The following is an 18,088-nucleotide window of genomic DNA, read 5'->3' as shown; positions in this document are numbered from 1 at the left end:
GGGGCAACTGATCACACAGTTTGAGAGGTTGCATTGAGTGTTATGAGATCATGCGGTTCTCATCACAACAGTGTACGGTGTATATAACGCAGCCATATGCAGCCCCCCGTTATATGAGGTAGCCACTCAGACGGAATATGATCCACAATAAACGGGTTAATGAAACAGTTGGACAGCACAATATTTTTTTAATGTTCTATCAACCTTGTCCCACTCCCAAACTGGGGTCTGTGTGTGTGTGTGTGTGTGTGTGTGTGTGTGTGTGTGTGTGTGTGTGTGTGTGTGTGTGTGTGTGTGTGCGTGCATGCGGAGGGGGACAGGATTTCTTTTTGAGTTTTTAACATCAGAAATTATCATTTTAATGCAAGTCATCTTTGAACCCAGCAGGTCTGGGTTTATCATCAGTAATGGGAAATGTGTTAGTTCATGTTCTGTCATGTTCTGTTGGATCAAACTAGAAGTATGTTGGCCAGGCCTGGTTAAAAAACACATGTTATAGCATGGTGCATGAGGGGCGGAGGGGACGAGGAGGTGAGGGAGGAGGTGAGGGAGGAAGGAGGTGAGGGAGGAGGTGAGGGAGGGTGGAGGTGAGGGAGGAGATGAGGGAGGAGGTGAGGGAGGAGGAGGTGAGGGAGGAGGTGAGGGAGGAGGTGAGGGAGGAAGGAGTTGAGAGATGAGGTGAGGGTGGGGTGAGGGGGGAGGACGTGAGGGAGGGTGGAGGTGAGGAGGGAGGTGAGGGTGGAGGTGAGGGTGGAGGTGAGGGTGGAGGTGAGGGTGGAGGTGAGGGGGGAGGAGGTGAGGGTGGAGGTGAGGGTGGAGGTGAGGGAGGGAGGAGAGGAGGAAGTCCTCTCGGAACAAGAGAGAAAAATTATGGATGGCACAAACAGACTCAGATCCATTTGATCTTTATTGGAATTCACTCATTCATGATTTCATCAGTTGTGTTTGTGTAGGTGTGTGTGTGTGTGTGTGTGTGTGTGTGTGATTGTCTATGTGTGAGTCGGTGCTGTGAGGTTAGCAATAGGCAGTCTCTCTGTGTTCTATTGCATCAGACCACGGGCAAAAGACCAGCAGTTTTTCTCCCAACAAAAATGTGCTTTGGCTTTATAGTAGACCATAACTGCTCTACCGGCGCCGAATAAATTCTGTTTATCGGAGCGCTTCTGATTCCAGGGCAGGACGCGCCGCGTAGATGGAGTGTTTAATGCATAACTCCATTGATGTATGCTTCTTCATCAGGTACTTATTTTTTTAACCCCAAAGTAAATCCCTACAGGGGCATGGAAACGGCCTGTAACTCTAAGGCCCTATGAATATGCTAATGAGGCATGCCACTCCATACATGGTCAACATCAGCAGCTAGCAGGGAGGCCCATCAGTTCCAGGTAACAGCTGGGACGACCGCAGAGTCCTTGCTTTACTAAATCATTGCCCGTGTGGATATTTTGCGGATTTCTCAAATGTATTTCCCCTCTGATAAACATGCAAGGACATGCATGCCGATCACCAACATGTCTTCAAAAGCCGATTGCAACCCACTGAAGTAGAAGGTAGAATCTAATTCACCTCATGCAAGCATTACTGTGACCCAGAGCCCAGTATTAAGGAGTGTTGGGTCATGAAACTGGCTCGGTACGATCAGAAACCCTGAGTTTGCGAGTTTAAAACGGAATAGACTGAATGTTGTGTTGTGTTGCTTTCTTCTGAGCTCAGCAGCATAAGAAGCAACTTTCTCATAGTTAAATTGTAAGCGTTAAGCTATCCTGCATTTGCTTATGTTCATGTGAGGAATCAAGGACAGACACCATCTCCACCAAATCCATGTACTACAGGGAGCATGTTTGTTGGAAGCATACTTTGATTTTAATTGTCCACTGCAAAAAAAGTGTGGTTACCCATGTGGTCATGGGTAAGCTTGGTAACTACAGGACCAACCTGACTGTAGGGGAAGCAGGTCTTTAAATATTCTCAATATATGCCAACCTGGTTGGAAAGCCCCTGGAATGGAAGAGGTGCTTTCACCGCCAAAATGAAAGGAGCAAATATGAAGTATCAAGTTGAGTATTTTGCCGTTAAATGATTTGAAATCAAAGTCATCCAAGTCGGAGCACAGCTTAGCGGTTCACTGGGAAAAATAAAACCAAGGCAGCAGCAAATACAAGGGAAGAACCTTTTTCCATCAATATTTCAAAATGTGTGTACGTGTGCGTGTCAACGGCTGTCAGTCGCTGCTCTGATAGGCAAGGTCTCACCCTCCTATCATCAAACAAAGCTTTACTGCCACACTGACAAAGTGCACAGCTACTCTGCAAGCTGTCAGACCAAAGATGATTGAATGTGGTTTGTGTGTGTCTCTATATGTGTGCGCATCCATGTGTGATGGGTGTGTGTGGGTGTGTGCAGTTCCATGTGTGATATGTGTGTGTGTGTGTGTGTGTGGAAGTGATATGCATGAGTTGGAGTGTGTGTGTGTGTGTGTGTGTGTGTGTGTGTGTGTGTGTGTGTGTGTGTGTGTGTGCCACGAAAGCTCTTGTGTCCGTGCACACGTGTGTGTATTGTATGTAGAAATGATAACCGTGCTCATCCATTAAATGCAAGCGTGCGTCTGCCTGCAGTAGTTTTGCACGGGCACGGTGAAGCCTTTGCATATGCCCTTTATTCCCTGCATGCATATTCACATGTGCTGCTCAGCAGCTCAGCAAAGTGCTATCATGCACCCGCTGCAGCTGATCTGATGAGCTTTGTCAGGCTGATCATGCTTACACGCCAGCCTTATTAAGGGATTGAGGCTAACCCAATGCGTAGAATAATGTGTAGATATGCTTGTGTGTGCACGAGAGAGAGAGAGAGAGAGAGAGAGAGAGAGAGAGAGAGAGAGAGAGACACCAGCTGCCTGTTGAACTTAAATAAAGAATGAGCCATATGTTGGCGTCCTGCACTCAGTAACAGAACAGAGAAGCTGGATCACAGGCCAGCCTAGCGCTACTGACAGGGGAGTGGCTCGCTGGATACAATAGCAAGTACAAGAAAACACGTGGCAGTGATGACTTTGGGGTTGATTGGGGTTGACCCATCCTGAAGGCACAAACAGTTTGTCCAAATTCAATGTTCATTCATTCCTGAGCAAATTCATCAACCTAATCCAGAGTTCTCATGAGAGCACAATTTGAATTTGCTCAGCGAGTCACTCTGGGAACGAGCAATAAACTCACTGCCCGATTCCCCTGGCCCAGAACATTAACCAACCACATCGTTGTATCTGATATAGGCGGGCCAAAAGAGTTGCTGTTTTACCGTCCAGATATGGCCAAGAGTCTTATCTATTGGTTAGCTCCGCTGGTCTGGATACGTCACCCCTTGTATTCTTCTGATTGGTCGTAGTGCTATCCAATTGGGTGCAGTGATATTTTCAAATGCATGCTTGGTGCCGCCCCATTTTCATTACTCGTTGCCAGACCCTACAGCTTTCTAGATGTGGGTCTGGATTTCCAGGCTATCAACCTAACTACATTGACAACTGAATCAGCTTTTGTCTCAGGTTTCTTATATCTGAACTGCTCTTTGATGATAAAAGGCTTGGTGAGATCTGTAGAACATTATTGTACTCAACTATACTTTAGACACAGCTCATGATGTTTGCGTTTGCACAAAGAGATATTTTCCCTGTATTCCCCAGAACACATAAAACAACTGTGAACACGAGTGCTGTGCAGCCAGCTGGTTGAGGGGTGATCAAACACTAGCTTTCCAAACACTCTTCACTCCCCTCCACACACAGAACCTAGAGCAGCCCACCAGTTCAACACATTTTCAGTTTAATACATAACATGTGACTACCGCGCACATGCAAGACATGCAAACGTGCCGGTCAACACACACACACACACAGACGTACACAAGCAGTCACACGCTAACGCACGCAAACACACACACACACACACACACACACAACCCCCCAATAACTACTGCTGCTGAAATATGTATCTGCGCACAGAGCCCCAAAGTCCCAGATAAAGCAAGCCTTTCGGCCCGTATCTCCCTCTCTACCTGTTTCAAGAAAAGACAATTTGAAATTCCATTTGAATACAGGCACATGGCTTAGGGTAATGTCTTACGTGATTACTATTTTATTTGCTGAAAGGAAAAGGACTAAAAATGACCAGAGTGTAAATAATGAATCAGGGGCAGATTTATGGGAGTGCAGCGAAGGTTCTGCATTATCAAATGGTGCTTTTATCAGACGTACCGCAATCACTCTCCAATACTATATTCGGCTGCAGCTGAAATGTAAAAGTTTCAGCTGGAATGTATGATTGTGTTTGTGTGTGTGTGTGTGTGTGTGTGTGTGTGTGTTGTTTCACCCCATAGAGGCCTGCACAACCTTTTAGGTAGTCCAGAATGTCCTGTGTATACTTTTCAATATCTGTGTTTTCCACCTTAAATATTTATCTCCCGTGTTGGTTTATTGGTTTCAAAGATTCTTCCAGAGAGAGAGAGGGAGAAATAGTTCTGTGGGTCCGCTGTGTTTCTTATCTGTAAACTAGGCTGTAAAACCAAAGAAAAGTTGAGTGTTTACGTGACTTTTCTGGTGTGTGCAGAAGCTGCTCCTAAACCGGCTGATCCTCCTGTGCCCAGGCTAATTATGTGTTTGCGCCTGTTTGGCTCCGAGGCTTCAGGGTTTATTCACCATGCCCGCCGTGATTTCTTCTCGGTATTAACGCTGCCATCTTTAATCTCCAAATGACCTCTCAAAGGTGTCAGTGGAGGACTAAGCCCGGCGAAGGGGCCCCTTTCCATTTTTTTGTTTTTGACGTTTTTTATTGTTTGTTGAGTCGATGAAATATGCAAACGGGAAAATGTTCTTTCAGTGGCACAAAAAACATGACGGAGAGGCGGGCCGCGCTGTGTGTTGGGTCCCGTCCTCCGTAGGCTCTGGCCTACTCATGTTGAGTAATGTGCTTTTTATGTAATGGGTACTTTGGATTCACGTGGACCGTGTGTGTGTGTGTGTGTGCGTGTGTGTGTGTGTATGTGTGTGTGTGTTTGTGTGTTTCTGGTATGTGTGTGCGTGTGTGTGGGTGTTTCTGGTATGTGTGTATGTGCATGCGTACGTGCGTGTGTGCGTGCGTGTGTGTGTGTTTGCGCGTGCATGTGTGTTTTGTGTTCGCGCGTCAATTGTGTGTGTGTGTGTGTGTGTGTGTGTGTTCGTGCATGCGTGCATGTGAGTGTGTGTGCAGGAGCCTTTGTGGGGTAACACTGCAGCAGAGAAGAACAAACGGCAGGACGGACCGCGGTGAGCCGTCTCCCGGCACGCGGCGCAGGTAGTGCCGGCGGAGGGGTTGACCTTTACGGAAACGAGCACCAGAGCTCGGAGGTTCGTGGAACAGGAAGGGGATCCAACAATTTAGCAGCCGATGCTGCAACATCTCCCCTGTACGCCCCCCGGCTCCGCGTCGGAGTCGGAGTGCAGAGAAGGGAAGCGGCCGCGCCCCTCTCCTCCGGTCGGCTCCGTCTTTTAGAGCGCCTTCCGTCTCGCGCTCGCCCCGCTTCCGCGCCGTGTGTTTGCGTATCGATTGGTTTGTTTACCTGTGCGTTGGTTTGTTTGCGTGTGTATCCTCCCGTCGGACTCCCTGTTCTTCCTGCGCTCGGGCCCGTCTCCCACCACCGCCCCCGTAACGCCGTCTCCCTCCAATTTGTTCCATCGATCGTCGGTTGGACGTCAGCTCACCCGACCTCCTGGAGCTCGGGGCCGGACCCGCCGGAGGACTGAGGGGGGGGGCCGGTGTTTGCAGAAGACTTTTCAGAGTGTGTTAATACCGCTCATCGCTGTAGAGCTGCCAGGGAGAATCCGTTTTTTTTTTCCTTCCGGTGGGGTTATGAAGATATCAAGCAAGCAGATGTTAGGAGTCCTGTTAAACTAGTGAACTCTGAACTGCATTCACAAGTGTGCACATCTGTTAGCAGTATTAACGGATTAGTTGAAAGCCTTTTGGCGTTCATGCTTTCTCTCTTTTGTTTCTTTCTATCTTTTTTCAGCTTCTTTCCTTCTTTTGTTGTTTGTTCGTTTCTTTGGATTTTTGTTTCATTCTTGTTTTCTTTCTTCCTTTCTCTATTGTTTTATCTCTTCCCTTTTAACTGATATAATCTCAGCCTTTTGGCCTCTTTCTTCTATTCAGTCGTGGTATACTTAAGCAATAGATCACGACAGGCTGTGGTATACGCTCATTATACCACAGTTAAGGGGCGTTGTCCGTCCCGACGCGCAGCGGAGGGACGGCGACCCCCTTGACTGTGGTATAATGAACGTATACCACTGACTGAAGTGATCTATTCCTTTTATAAAACGGTTACGTAAGTATGGCGAAATGAAAGTCATAGACACCCTCAATTTTGAAAAAGCTAGAAAGTCGGAAAAGCATTTTTTTTAATGAATACAAAAAAGTAGTCCCTCCTGGCTGCCGGCAAAGTGTACGGTGGTTGCTATGCAACACACTGTAGCGTCCTTCAGAGAGAAGGCTAGAGACGGTAGCTCGGTTCGCCGGCAATTTAGCCTACTATCGAGCAGTTCACTCAGCGTGTGCCTATTGCTTTACAACATTTCCACCCCCTCCAGCAATCAACATGTTTTTAGGCTTCAGTGAACTATGCTATTGCTTTTATATATAAATAAACAACAGTTCAAGTTAGGCGCGGAGTGATACTGGACTCTGTAAACTGAACGGGCGTCATAGCTGTGTGTATACGCTCAATATACAACAGTTGGGAACCAATCAGATCGCTTGATTTATGCCACCCGTTTTATAATTTTGATATATATAATTCAGCCATTTGCGATTATTTTGTTCTTTCTTTCTTTCTTTCCTCCTTTATGTCCTTCTTTCTTTTCCTTCTTTCTTTCTCAATGACATCCCCATCGGTGTTGTAAGGTTAAGTGTCTCCTCACACACTGAGAGTGACTAAGTGCCAAAGTGACCAGCTTGTATAAAGCGCTGGATGCTAGCAGCTAAGCTATTGGCAGGTCTATTTGTCTGTTTCCCATAGAAGTCAGGCACCAGATTTAAGAATCTCCTTCAATCAGCTTACAATCGCTCATGGCAGGCTTTTCCTTGTGCTCTTTTCCTGTCGCCGGGCACCGAGTCAATCTGGACCGCATGCTGGCTCCCCTGTAGTTGAACACAACACCTGCTGAAGAGCTCTTGGCAGCTGGTAAACCAGCAGCTACCACCTGGTCTGATGTGCCTTAACCTGGAGGAGCGGTTAGGTGTGGACCGTCCCTCAGGGGCGGGTGTATAGAGTGTGAAATGATGTTGTTTTTTTGTCGAACAAAGGCAGGAAATACATACAAATACATCTGGTATAGGTCCAGCATATATGCAACGCCTCTTCAAATTCACGTTGGACCTTTGAATAGTATCCTTACATTCATGAGAGTCGCTTAGTGTGCTGATTAGCACACATAATAACAGCTAAACTGGAGGACGGGAATACACTGTATGTGTCTCCAAAAAATGTGTTTCTCGCTATTACTAATATGAAGCCTTAATTGTTTTACTTTATTCATAATATATTTTGATGTTTTTTATTTTCTTACTTTACCCGAGGGACACGTGTGAGAGTTATTGTCCCAGTAAATATATTTTTCTTTACTTCTGTTTTGTATTGCCTTCCCTGTGTAGGGAATTGGTTTTGTACACATCTTACAAGGATTCCAGCTCTCCACACAGAACTGGGCAGAGCATCCCTGAGCTGGACAAAGACCTGAATGTGATCCTGTACCTTAATTCTTCTGAACCTGGTGCCTCCAACCACTCAGTGGGTTGGAAATATATTTCTTGTTGTGTGTGTCTGATCTCCTGCTGATGTGTTGCAGAGTACACAATGATAACCCAGATGATATATGGTGTACTGTTTACTAAGATGGCTGTCGACAGAAGCCCGAATCCATCCCACCAAAGGACCTTTAACACTCCTAATCTTATACAACAGATTTGAGCTGTTTCGTTTTGGTGTGACAATCTCTAATTAGTACGTCTTTCAATAAATTGTGTTTAATGTTGTGCACATTATTTAAGCATTTCTCTGAGCTTAGCAGCTGGGTCTTCTCTGATGAGTGACGGATATTTGAAACAACAAACCAACAAAAATCCCTTTAAACAATAATCTTTATTTTTTTCCAAACCCACACACCAATAGAAACTTGAAACATGCGAATAGGTTCAGAAACGCGTTTCTGTCCGCTTTAAGATAGGTTCTAGAATGGCCTCCCCGATTAATTATATATAATAGGAGAGCTGCTTTAATTCTCTCTGGGACCGGCAGTCACGTAAATGCTTCCTTCTTGCATCCTCCCAAAGCTCATAGCCTCCCCTCATGGTGGCCGGTTCTGGGGTGTAGTGTTGGAAGCTATCTGCCTCGGGGGTTGCATCATTTCCCATAAGTGCCTAATGCGTTTATGAAAAAGCCTCCAAAAGCAGGGTGTTCGTAGCCTGAAAACCGGACGAATCTGAAAGCTTATGTTTAGTTTGCTCGAGCATATCTGCCTGGCCCCTCTCCCGTTCTGACAGATTTCCAGCTGCCAGTCGTCACATTAGACCCGCCCCATATAAGATGACCGGTTGTGATTGGCCCTGCCCGGGGCAGGCCCTATAGGATCGCCCTATAGGAGCGCCCTATAGGAGCTCTTTTGGTGTACTCCCTGTTGATAACGCCCCTTTGAAATCAAAGTGAACTGAGAGGTTCCAGACTTATACGCATTTTGCGAATTTGCACAGCGATGTCAGGCTAGAGCCATCGCAGTCCTTCATCTGCCACCAGCTCCCTCCCACTATTACCATTAACACACAGCCGCGGGCCCATGCAGCCACCCGTTCCACATGAAACATGCGCTCCATTCATTCATACTTTGCTACAGGGGCGACAGTAGTTCAGGAGGTAGAGCGGGTTGACTGGTAACCGGAAGGTTGCTGGTTTGATCCCCGGCTCCTCCTCCTCCGCCTAGTCTCGAGGTGTCTCCCTGAGCAAGTCGCCCTGCGTGGTTGACTCCGCAGTCGCTGTGTGAATGTGTGCATGAACGGTTGTGGAGTCGCTTTGGATAAAAAGTGTCAGCAAAAATCCCCTAAATGTACAACGCCCAAAAGCGCCCAGTGCTCGTTGTAGCAGCACATGTAAACACACACCCAAGCCATTCGCTACAGCGTTTAGCAACCTGTCGGGCTGGCCTCACCTCGTTCTGCCGTCAGCGGCCCACTCATGTGGGGGTGGGTGGGTGTGTGAGACAAATGATCCCTGAAGGGAGTCGACCCTGAGGTGTCTCGAGGGCACACACACACACACACACACCTTGACCTTCAGGGTCAATTTACAATTATAGCCGAGGGGTCTCCACAGAATTGTGGGACAGGGAGAGGGGAACCAGGGAACCATTGAACATGAGGTTTCAACCCTAATCATAATGCTGCCAGCTGGCTAATTGCTTATCGGTTAGCCGTTTTAAATCGGCCTCGGGTGACCAGTGGCCAACAGTAACCGGTGACCGGTTAGCAGCCTGGGGAAACCCTAATGCTGGATACACACAGAAGGTTCCAGCCGTATGGCGTTAATCACAGACTTCAACCCTACATAGTACAGCGAAGGCATCTCAAGAGTTTTTATGTAAAGAATTATTTTTGCTGATATTTTGCTCTTCCCCCAAAAGGGATTTTTGGTTCCAGGCCAAAAAAGAAGAGATGATCACAGCCTATTTAGATAGATAGAGATCTATAATGTATTATTAGCACATCAATGCTATCAGACAGCCTTTATGGACATCGGTCATGTCTTGTTCTGCAGTCAGACAGGGGGGGGGGGGGGGGGGGGAGTTGCCAGTAGCGATAACATTGGCGCTCTCCATTGTTCCGGAAAAGGTCACAAGACAACTTAAGCAAAAGAGCGATAGACAGCTTGAACTGGACTAAACTGGTTCCATCAAAGTCAAAGCGGAGAGAGGCGTCCAAAGCGTGTTGAAAGATGGAGATAGAGATCTGGCTGTCCTTCCTTTAGGAGTAAAGGAGGGATGAAGAGGAGGAGGGCGAGGACAAAGGAGGCGGAGATCCTCTCCATTATGTTTGGACAAAACATTATCGAGTCATCTCCTCCCAGTTTCAGCAACCCTCAGTTTGCTAAACGGAGGGTGGAGAAAGAGGAGGCAGAGGGGAGGGTGAAGGAGAATAAAGAAACGATTACCACTCCTCCATTATCCTGTAAAGGGCTGGAGATCTGGTGGAGTGATAAACACATGATGAATGAAGAGATCTGGTGAAGTGATGAACACATGATGAATGAAGAGATCTGGTGAAGTGATGAACACATGATGAATAAAGGGCTGGAGATCTGGTGGAGTGATGAACACATGATGAATGAAGAGATCTGGTGAAGTGATGAACACATGATGAATGAAGAGATCTGGTGAAGTGATGAACACATGATGAATAAAGGGCTGGAGATCTGGTGGAGTGATGAACACATGATGAATGAAGAGATCTGGTGAAGTGATGAACACATGATGAATGAAGAGATCTGGTGAAGTGATGAACACATGATGAATAAAGGGCTGGAGATCTGGTGGAGTGATGAACACATGATGAATGAAGAGATCTGGTGAAGTGATGAACACATGATGAATAAAGGGGTGGAGATCTGGTGAAGTGATGAAGACACGCTGATCTTGTGATTGAATGAGTCAAACCAAAGCAACACCAGTATATATATTTAGAAAGGTCTTGCAGCAGATGTGATATATAGGATGCAAATATATCTGACTCCCCGCTGAGTTATACTTGATGATTGGTCGGATTATGCTGCTCCACTGTGTTAAGTATTGGGCATGAACGCTGATTATCTTTAGCTGTGACTTAATAAGCTAATATGACATTGTCAGATAAGAGGGAAATTAAAGGGTTTTCTTTCTCATTCCTTAAGTGGGAAAGTGTTATGTTATTTCCGGCAGTTTGGAACAAAATCTAATGTTAAGGGTATGGAGGGAAGTCCAAAGATACATGCAGCTGATAACACACACACACGCACGCACGCACGCGCGCACGCACACACACACACACACACACAAGAAGCAGTGTGAGTGCAGTGACGCTGTCTGGGCTTGTGACTACATATCGATTCATCCCAGGGATGAGATTGGATTAGTTCCTGTGAAATATGATGATGATCTTAATGACATGCTGATGGTCGTTAACGTGGGGCAAGGTTCAGTTACAGATAATGAGACTGCGTATTGCACAAGTGTGTGCGTGCGTGCGTGCGTGCGTGCGTGCGTGCGTGGTAGAGGGTGGCTGTCAGTTCTGGATTTTGATCAGGGGTAAATGGAAACCAGTGGATGATGAGCTTGCCAGACCCTCCCACGATGGGAAGTCTGGCTGAGCCCATCTCAAGATCTCGGCAGGGATGTTGTTTATTGGGGGAGCGATGCGGGGATGTTCTGCTTTGGCAGTATCCTGTAAATCCAGAGCCACATCTAGAAAGCTGTAGGGTCTGGCAACGAGTAATGAAAACGGCCCAACTCGAGGGGCGGCACCAAGCATGCATTTGAAAATATCACTGCACGCAATTGGATAACACTACGACCAATCAGAAGAATACAAGGGGTGACGTATCCAGACCAGTGGAGCTAACCAATAGATGAGACTTGCCGTATCCGATCGGTAAAACAGCAATGCTTTTGGCCCGCCTATATCAGATACAGAGATGTGATTGGTTAATGTGCTGGGAGAGGGGCATCGGGGAGGGATTATATTGCTCGTTCCCAGAGAGACTTGCTGAGCAAATTCAAATTGTGCTCTCGCGAGAACTCCGGGGTAATTTGGTAGTGGATTTGAGAGCCATCTTTGAGAGAGGAGGAGGAAGTGAGATTCTGATTCATAGCCTGCGTGGAGGAGTATGATGAGGTGAAGGTGTCTGTGACGATGAAGAGATTCCAGCTCTTTTGGAAGAGGAAGATTAAGTTACTCCTGGTAGCTTAGCTTAAAGAAGGTGCGGAGGGATGGAGGGTGAAGGGTCAGGCGTGATGACGTCTGCAAAGACTACAATCATGGAAGACAGAAAGGCTGACGACGATGATCATGATGCTCAGGGTGGCGATGAAAATGAAGATTTTGTTGATTTTGTTTCTCGATTTGCGATGGGGAATACTTTGAGGCAGTCATCAGTCATGTTGAACATAAGACGTCTAAGACAATTGGTTTTGTTATTTTCAGCACAAACCCTGACCTTCACTTTACGACCGTCATACTCTGTTTTCAATCTGTACGTGTTTTCCTCTGAAGGAGTACATTACCACCTCCGCCTTCCAGTGACAGCTGAAATGTCAGCATTTTTTGGTGGATAGAGAATTTCATTGATGATATGGACACCGCACTCATCACACACCAACACATACCCACACACACACAAATACACACACAAACATACACATACACACACATATATAACAAGCAACCAAAACAACATGACTAAATGAAATATTTAGTTTCATTTTATGAAAGTCTTGCTGAAAAAAGTGCTTTCTACACATCACTAGTCTTGCTTGAATTTCATCATTTATAGAGCTTAGAAAAGGCGGATAATTGAATCGCCCTGCCTGTATATTAAGACATATTAAAAATGACTGTATTACAGATATGACCTCCTTTCGACGCCTCTCATTTGGTATGCAGATTGCATTGCAATTTTCATTCAAAGTCAATCAAGATTTAATGGATTCCCTTTATTAGCTACCGACAAATTGCCTTTTTAGTGTGGAGAACATCTGCATTATTCATCGCCAATGAGTAAGCTTTCGTGACTTGTTTGAGGAGAAACCAACTTACTGACGTCCTTACTGCTGGATTAAGTCTGTTTCCAGGCGCCGCTATCACTCAGAATGTCTAAAGGACCGGCTGGAATTCTGGCTTGAAAGGGAATTCTGTGTGACCCTTGACCCCTCTGGCAATCCCTAGGTGATCCAGCGCCGGGAGGACGGCTCCGTGAACTTCTTCCGAGCCTGGGACTCGTACCGCGAGGGATTCGGCAAGATTACCGGGGAACACTGGCTCGGTAAGTCTGTGTGTGTGTGTGTGTGTGTGTGTGTGTGTGTGTGTGTGTGTTGGTGTGTGTGTGTGTGTGTGTTGGTGTGTGTGTGTGTGTGTGTGTGTGTGTGTGTGTGTGTGTGAGTTGTGTTGGTGTGTGTGTGTGTGTGTGTGTGTGAGAGGCCTTTTCGTGTGGGTGTTTGTGTCCATTTGATGATGAACTTGGGTTCAAGTTTTCCCGCTTGTGCACGCCCACGATTTGCCGCTGTGGTCGACCTTTAGAGTAAGAGGGATGAGATTGAGGGCAGACCGCAGAAGAAAGGTGTCCGTGATTTCAATCAGCCCCACATGTGAGGAAGACACCGAAAATAAAAAAAGACGAGTTGATCAGACTGAACAAAAATCCTAGCCTTGTTTTCATGGCTTTCCTGAAACCCATTTCCACCCAAATTCCAAGAATTGTACCCACTCTTTCCACAACCCAGAGTCTCATTACCACCACAAATAAACGTATTTAGTTTATTCAGTATCTCTAATTGTCCGTAGTATTCATGTAGATCTATTTTTTATAAATAGATCTGTTTATGCTGTATGTGTATGCTATGTGTGATGTCTTTAAAGCTACTGTGACCTTCCCCTTGGGGATTTTCCCCTTGGGGATCAATAAAAGTATCTATCTCACAGCAAACATTTGTTAATGTTTTAGTCTATGCTGGCAGGTTAACGTCTTAAATAATTATATCAAAACCTCAACCGATCAAATCACAGAATCATAGCATGTCACATCAGAGAAAGCCTGCATTACCGTGTTGATGTCACTCTTTCACAGTTCACTCACCTCCCTCTCCCTGCATTTACGCCCCATTATAATTGCCTGTTTTGTCTGAGGAATGTGTCCCATCTTGGAGTGAAGCAAATACATATTCAGTGCCGTTTCACGTTGGTCTCCAGTCTCCAGAAAAGAGAACAACATTCAGTATCCTCCTTAGAGGTAAAGAAAAACGCCTTACGCCTTTGTGTAACGCTAATTGTTTTATTTCTGGAACACCACAATAGAAATGGACATGTTTGACTTTGTGACTTTGTTGGCCCGTTGACATACTGTATGTACGCAAGCTGATCTTTCTGTCCAAATCACAACAACTGGTCAGTGTGTCCCCAATTCATTTAGTCATTTTTTCACAGATGACATTAAATGCAGCCATTCCATGGATCATAAAAGTTGGTCCACGGAAAATCTAACAACCTCAATTAATAATGCAAACCCATTTTACGGTTATTATTTATGATTCACAAGGTCAACTTGGGTCTTTATGAAGACTGTTTTTCCAGTGTGTGATTAAAACCCCTGTTTTTATGACATAAATACAAATAACCCAGGCACTGTAAATAAAACAAAAAGACATGGCAGTCATCCATTCAGTCATCCTTGCATGTGTGATTTCACACTGAAATTACAACTTCCTATGTCTACAAATGATTATTTATGAGTCCCTTTTGTCTGTCAATCACAGGTTCATGAAATGCAACACTTCATAATGGCGGCAAAACTAGAAAGGGAGGGAGGAGAGAGGGAGGAGAGAGGGAGGGGATGTTGTTTTAGTTTAGTTTCAAAACGTAGCCGTCTGTCACTCCTTTCGGCTCGCTCTTTACAACTGTGGTATCTTACCTGCAGCACCTCTAAACACAACGTATACAGAATGTTTGCATCGTTTTGCCCACAGAGAAATAGCACTGTGCAGAATATGTGGAGAGAGTAATGTAAATAGATGACATCTCGGTCTGAGGCCAGACCTGCAGGACCATTAGGGAGAGTGCAGTGTGCGATGGGGAGTACGTGTTCAGAATGCTACGTGTCCACGCTGCACTGTGGCGGCAGCGCGGCAGGAATACGGAAAACTCAAGGTTTAGCAGAGTGCATCTGAATGAGCCGGCCGGCCACTTTGAACCTCCCTGAGCACCTTTGCTTATTCAGAGGGTGCTGTGTTGTCTCGTCACCCCCGTCATTGATTACCCTCTGGGCAACAAAAAATGAAAAATGCATTTGCGATCGCCGGGAACCAGGGACTGAATTTCATCACTGGGTCACGGATGTTTCTCTCCCTAATGCCGACCTCCTCCAACTCTGTGGCCCCGCAAAACTTTAAACCATCTCCAAATACACCAATATTGTGTAAAACCAATAGTATATATATATATATAAAAAGTATTTTAATACATGAAATCCGTCTGACAAAGGTTACAGTTATGGTTTAAGGTGACGCAAATGAAAAGACAAGAATGGCGTAACGAACCAGAATGACTCTGTTGACTCATTCTTGTGTAATTACGTTTAATTGTGTGTGCATTTTAACGAGCACAACAAACAAAAGTAGCTTTAATTTAAATTGTCATTTCAGGCATTGGGATAATGTGCTCATAGGAATGGAACGGCCATTAAAATTGCATTAATGGCTGGACTAAAAACATAGGCATCTTACCAAACATAAGTACACAAGTGTACAAACACTAAGGCAAGCCAATCATACATATATTTAATATTAAACATGTATCTTTTCAGATTGTCCCAGAAGATCGATAAGCATCTAACTGAAAGAAGACTCTCAGGGCCCTATTTTAACGGTCTATAACACAAGTATGAAACGCAAAGAGCATATTGCTTTGTGGGAGGATCTCTGGCGCTGTTGCCATTTTAACGGCGGATAAATGACTCTTGCACCCGACGCAAATCTGAAATGGGTTGATCTGAAACCCGTAGGTGTGTTTTGGGCGTAACGTGCAATAAACCAATGAGAGTTCGGTCTCCCATTCCCTTTAAGAGCCAGTGCATTTGAACTTGACAAGTTGATATTTTGACAGCGCATTTTCAGTCTCCGCTGAGACAGATGCATGACCACATGAATTTCAAACTTCAAATGGCTCAGTTTATGGCCAAATAATAGGCCTAATTCGCACATGGAATATTATTTCCTTTACAACTTCAGAAACACTGAGTCGTCATGTAAATTGCGGCAAAGACAACTTAACACATATGATATGCGGACGCGGTCCTGTGGCCGCAACTGTGGGTCTATTTAATGATATGCAGCAATACATTAACAAACATTATTTGTTACCAGTATTATATACATTATTGTTATCGACTTGTGTTCATAATATGCATGTGTCCCCCGTTAATATACATCGCCATGGAATGTATTATGTGTTACGTGTTTAGTTTGTGTGTGTTTAAACAGATGGGTGCGCACACACACGCGCACCAAGCATCACCCGCAGTAAAACTTTGTTTTCTCACGATCAAATACTCATCAATCCTAAAAGTTATGGGCTTGTACATGATGTCTGTGTCAAGAAAATATGTATTTGCTGTACGGTGTTTGCAGATGCATTGATTTAAAAGTACAACTTACTGCTGTATCAGCAGTTCTTTCCCAAATAATGTAACCAACCATTTACCCTAAAACAATATTGTGTTTTCGAAGGCTGGGATATACTTTGCTCAAGTTTATTTTTGTTATTATTATTATTATTATTATTATTATTATTATTATTTTAACGCATGGCATAGCCTACTATACAGTGTTCATTCAGGCAGCCCCTATAGAAAAACATGTTTCCACAATCCCCATGCTATTTCTATGCAGTTTCACACATACGAACAATCTTTGACATCATAATACTTCAATTAGGCTAATCGTTTGCATGTTTGTGCTGTGTATAGCCTACGTGTTTGTAAGCTTATATTGCAGTTCCGACCTGCCATGGCACGTCAAAATAGCAACACCAACTGCTAGAGCATTTAGACCAGGTATTTGCAAACTAACAACGATACATGCGTCGGTGTAGAAAGTAAATTGTGCTGGGTGCAAGATAGGGCCCTTACTCTGCTAAAGGTATTTGTAATGATAGTAATGCTGTTTATATTATAAGCCTGCTATTTTTAAATAGTTGGATGAATATTGGTATAATAATATTAGTACTACTGCTACTAACCATTGTCTTTATCATTGCCTTCATTATTATCACAGTATAATATAAAAGCCACCACCTTTAGAAACACAGTGAAAAGACTCTGTGAGGTTTACCAGAACAAGCATAAAAGCAATAAAACTAATCCATTAAAAGACCAAAGAGCGGTACTTTCTGCTCAGTTAACTGTATATATAGAGGTGATGCTAGACTTGTTCCCTTTGTAATGAGAAGCGATGAAGGTTCCTGAGTGTGAAATAGGCAGCTTTGGTGTGATGGAACACTGGGATTTTTGGAAAAACTTGTTTTCAAAACCTGAGGATAAACACATCAAGATAACACAAAAGATGTTAGTACAACGTTAACAATGATGGGACTTCAATACTTCAACACCTTTTGGTAATCATAGCACGGTTACTTATTGGTGTAAGAATAAGGATGCAATTAAACATAGCTTAAGCACACCTTCCTTGTCGGCGAGCAAGATAAGCTTGAGTAAAATGTGCAAAGCCCTCTTATGGTCATAAGATAAGTGAGTGTGGTGATACGTCAGTCAGTCAGTGTGAAGAGCTGTGACGCAGCCATGAAGGGACGGGGCGGGGCTGAGTCCTCATGCGTAACTCCAGTGTGCAGTGGTCTTCTGGGCCAAGCGAGTGGCGTCATGTGTGAGCGCATCACCCGGGCTGTGTCCTCAACTGCTGTCGTCCGTGGGAACGCAGTCCGCTGGGAGAGGCAGCCACAGAAAAAGGCCATTTCTCTCACGGCCTGATTGAAAACACAGACACGCACATGCGCACGCACACACACATACAAACACACATACACACACCCACTCACTCACTCACTCACTCGCTCACTCGCTCGCTCACTCACTCACTCACTCTCACACACACACACACACATAAAATCAGGAGATGAATAAAAAGAAAAGCCTGCCGTTTATCTTTTAACAATCCTGCATTTCAAGTCTGTCACTCAAATCCAATAAAAAACATTGGCCGCAAATTGCAATGGTGGATGCTTTTAGACAGCGTTTACCTTTCGACCAGTGCACGGGCCTGCAT

General features: G+C 45.0%; 1 protein-coding gene across 1 annotated transcript in view; it reads left to right on the top strand.

The window, feature by feature from the left end:
• The window catches only part of fibcd1b (fibrinogen C domain containing 1b), a gene marked incomplete at both ends in the record, with an annotated part of 100,464 nt that overhangs the window by 49,406 nt on the left and 32,970 nt on the right, over positions 1 to 18,088 (top strand). The window contains one exon of the mRNA XM_084486817.1: positions 12,987 to 13,083. Coding sequence (XP_084342943.1) covers positions 12,987 to 13,083 — 97 coding nt within the window. The remainder of the gene's footprint in view (positions 1 to 12,986; positions 13,084 to 18,088) is intronic.

The sequence above is a fragment of the Micromesistius poutassou genome (assembly GCF_964030765.1).
Source record: "Micromesistius poutassou genome assembly, chromosome: 22".
Taxonomy (NCBI): domain Eukaryota; kingdom Metazoa; phylum Chordata; class Actinopteri; order Gadiformes; family Gadidae; genus Micromesistius; species Micromesistius poutassou.
Note: the sequence above shows the minus strand (reverse complement) of the source record. Positions and strands in the feature narration are given on the sequence as shown.